This window comes from Wasmannia auropunctata, unplaced genomic scaffold, assembly GCF_000956235.1.
Source record: "Wasmannia auropunctata unplaced genomic scaffold, wasmannia.A_1.0 LD335697.1, whole genome shotgun sequence".
NCBI classification, from domain to species: domain Eukaryota; kingdom Metazoa; phylum Arthropoda; class Insecta; order Hymenoptera; family Formicidae; genus Wasmannia; species Wasmannia auropunctata.
The window spans coordinates 7,022-8,792 of record NW_012027193.1 but is presented as its reverse complement, the minus strand read 5'-3'; the positions used below and the strand labels follow the sequence as shown (position 1 = coordinate 8,792).

The 1,771-nt window shown below is 42.2% G+C and overlaps 1 protein-coding gene across 1 annotated transcript; it reads left to right on the top strand.

Moving 5' to 3' along the window:
- The first annotated feature begins 560 nt into the window (after positions 1-560).
- Positions 561-1,722, top strand: LOC105456382 (DNA polymerase zeta catalytic subunit-like). The gene is made up of 3 exons (XM_011700354.1): positions 561-628; positions 780-1,154; positions 1,257-1,722. Exons 2-3 carry the CDS (start codon positions 1,040-1,042, stop codon positions 1,460-1,462), a joined length of 321 nt encoding a protein of 106 aa, XP_011698656.1. The 5' UTR covers positions 561-628; positions 780-1,039; the 3' UTR covers positions 1,463-1,722.
- The last annotated feature ends 49 nt before the right edge of the window (positions 1,723-1,771 follow it).

The following is a 1,771-nucleotide window of genomic DNA, read 5'->3' as shown; positions in this document are numbered from 1 at the left end:
AAAAAATTCCGATGTCAGGTCGTGCAAGCAGAAGAACAAGAAAGAGGCGGTAAATGCACAAGACGTGCAGCAGCCACAGATTAATGCCGAAGAGATTAAACCTCAATCGGGAGCATCAAATGATTTAATCGATAATGATTCGAACGTGTATTCGCCGATACCTCAACAATGCGCGCTGAGCGGAACTTCTGACGAGTCCAGGAAGTCACAGAATTCCGAGAAATCATTGATATCGGAGAGCAGTTTGGCCCCTTCCTTAAAACGAGCACTGGAAAATCCGTTGCTACATAAACCGGATAAGACGCAGCTAGGCGTTTTGTACGGTCAAATCAAATGTTCATCCAAAGGGAGCTACGGTAACGTCTCGAACGAGAATCTGCAGAAAGCTAGAGCAGTAACAGTAGTAAGTGCGCTATTTTAATTCTATTTGTGAGTGGCAGATACAAGGGTTTATTTCACGCCTCTTCAAATTTTCCGCAGCGTCAGTACCTGACGTCCTTGACCCTCGAAGTGCTCGTTGTTACCCGGGAAGATCTGCTCCCCGATCCGCAGTACGATATTGTCGCCGCATTATTTTACGCGATTCACAACGACGCCCCGATAGACGCCAAGGAGCAGATAGAACATTGTGATTATTAACATAATTTTATGTTAAAAATATTTTATATCTTCAAAACTTTGCTTTGAGAATCAAGGAACTCAACATTTTTTTAACACTTCAAAACATCTTGAAGTATAAATTGTCCACATTAAATTTTTTTTTTTTTTTTTCGTTTTAGCCGCCATAATTGTAAATTCTGACTCTGTAAGCGCAAGACTCAACAAGATCCACTCTGCTAGTGCGATGTGTCCAATCCTGTACGTCGCAACGGAACGGGACGCCCGACAACGGAACTTCGACAGCCTTGTGAAATTGATCGAGCGACAAAATCCAGACATTCTACTTGGCTGGGAAGTGGAGGCGCTTTCGTGGGGCTAAGTTTTTCAGCATGCGTTTCACCTTGGCCTCGGTAACACTTCCCAATGAGAAGTACCGCACATGCAGATGTTTTCCAAATCCGACGCCCACGCGTTTGAGAAGGACGATGTAGGTGAGGTGAAGGTACCTGGTCGTAACATCCTCGATGTCTGGAGGATCATGAGACATGAGGCAGGTGAGACGGTTTCAATATCGTTTAAGATTAAGTTTGCACTTTAAATTTATATATTATATTTTCTCTGTTTAAAAGGAAATAAAATTAACTAATTTCTTCCAGCGTTATTGACGTACACCTTTGAGAACGTCATGCACCACGTTCTACACGAGAGAATTCCGTGGCCTTCCTTCAAGACGTTGTCCACTTGGTGGAAACAGGAGAGCATGATAATTAAAAGCAGAGTTATACGTCATTATGTCACCAGGGTTGTAGGCACTCTCAAGCTTCTGAATCACTTGGATATTATAGGTAAAATTAAAAATTGAAATTTTTTAATTTTTTCTTCATACCGTTTATGGTATCTATTATTTATTTCAAACTTTCTTAAATTCATTATTTTATGCTCATTATAGGTCGCATGTGTGAACACGCCCGATATTTCGGCATACAATTTTACGAGGTTTGTTCGCGAGTTTCGCGTCGAGTCTATGATGCTCAGATTAGCGAAACCGATGAACTACATTCCGATCTCACCGTCCGTGCAGCAGAGACCGAAGATGCGCGCGCCGGAGTGCCTACCGTTGATCATGGAACCCAAATCTAATTTTATACCGATCCACTGATCGTGTTTGATT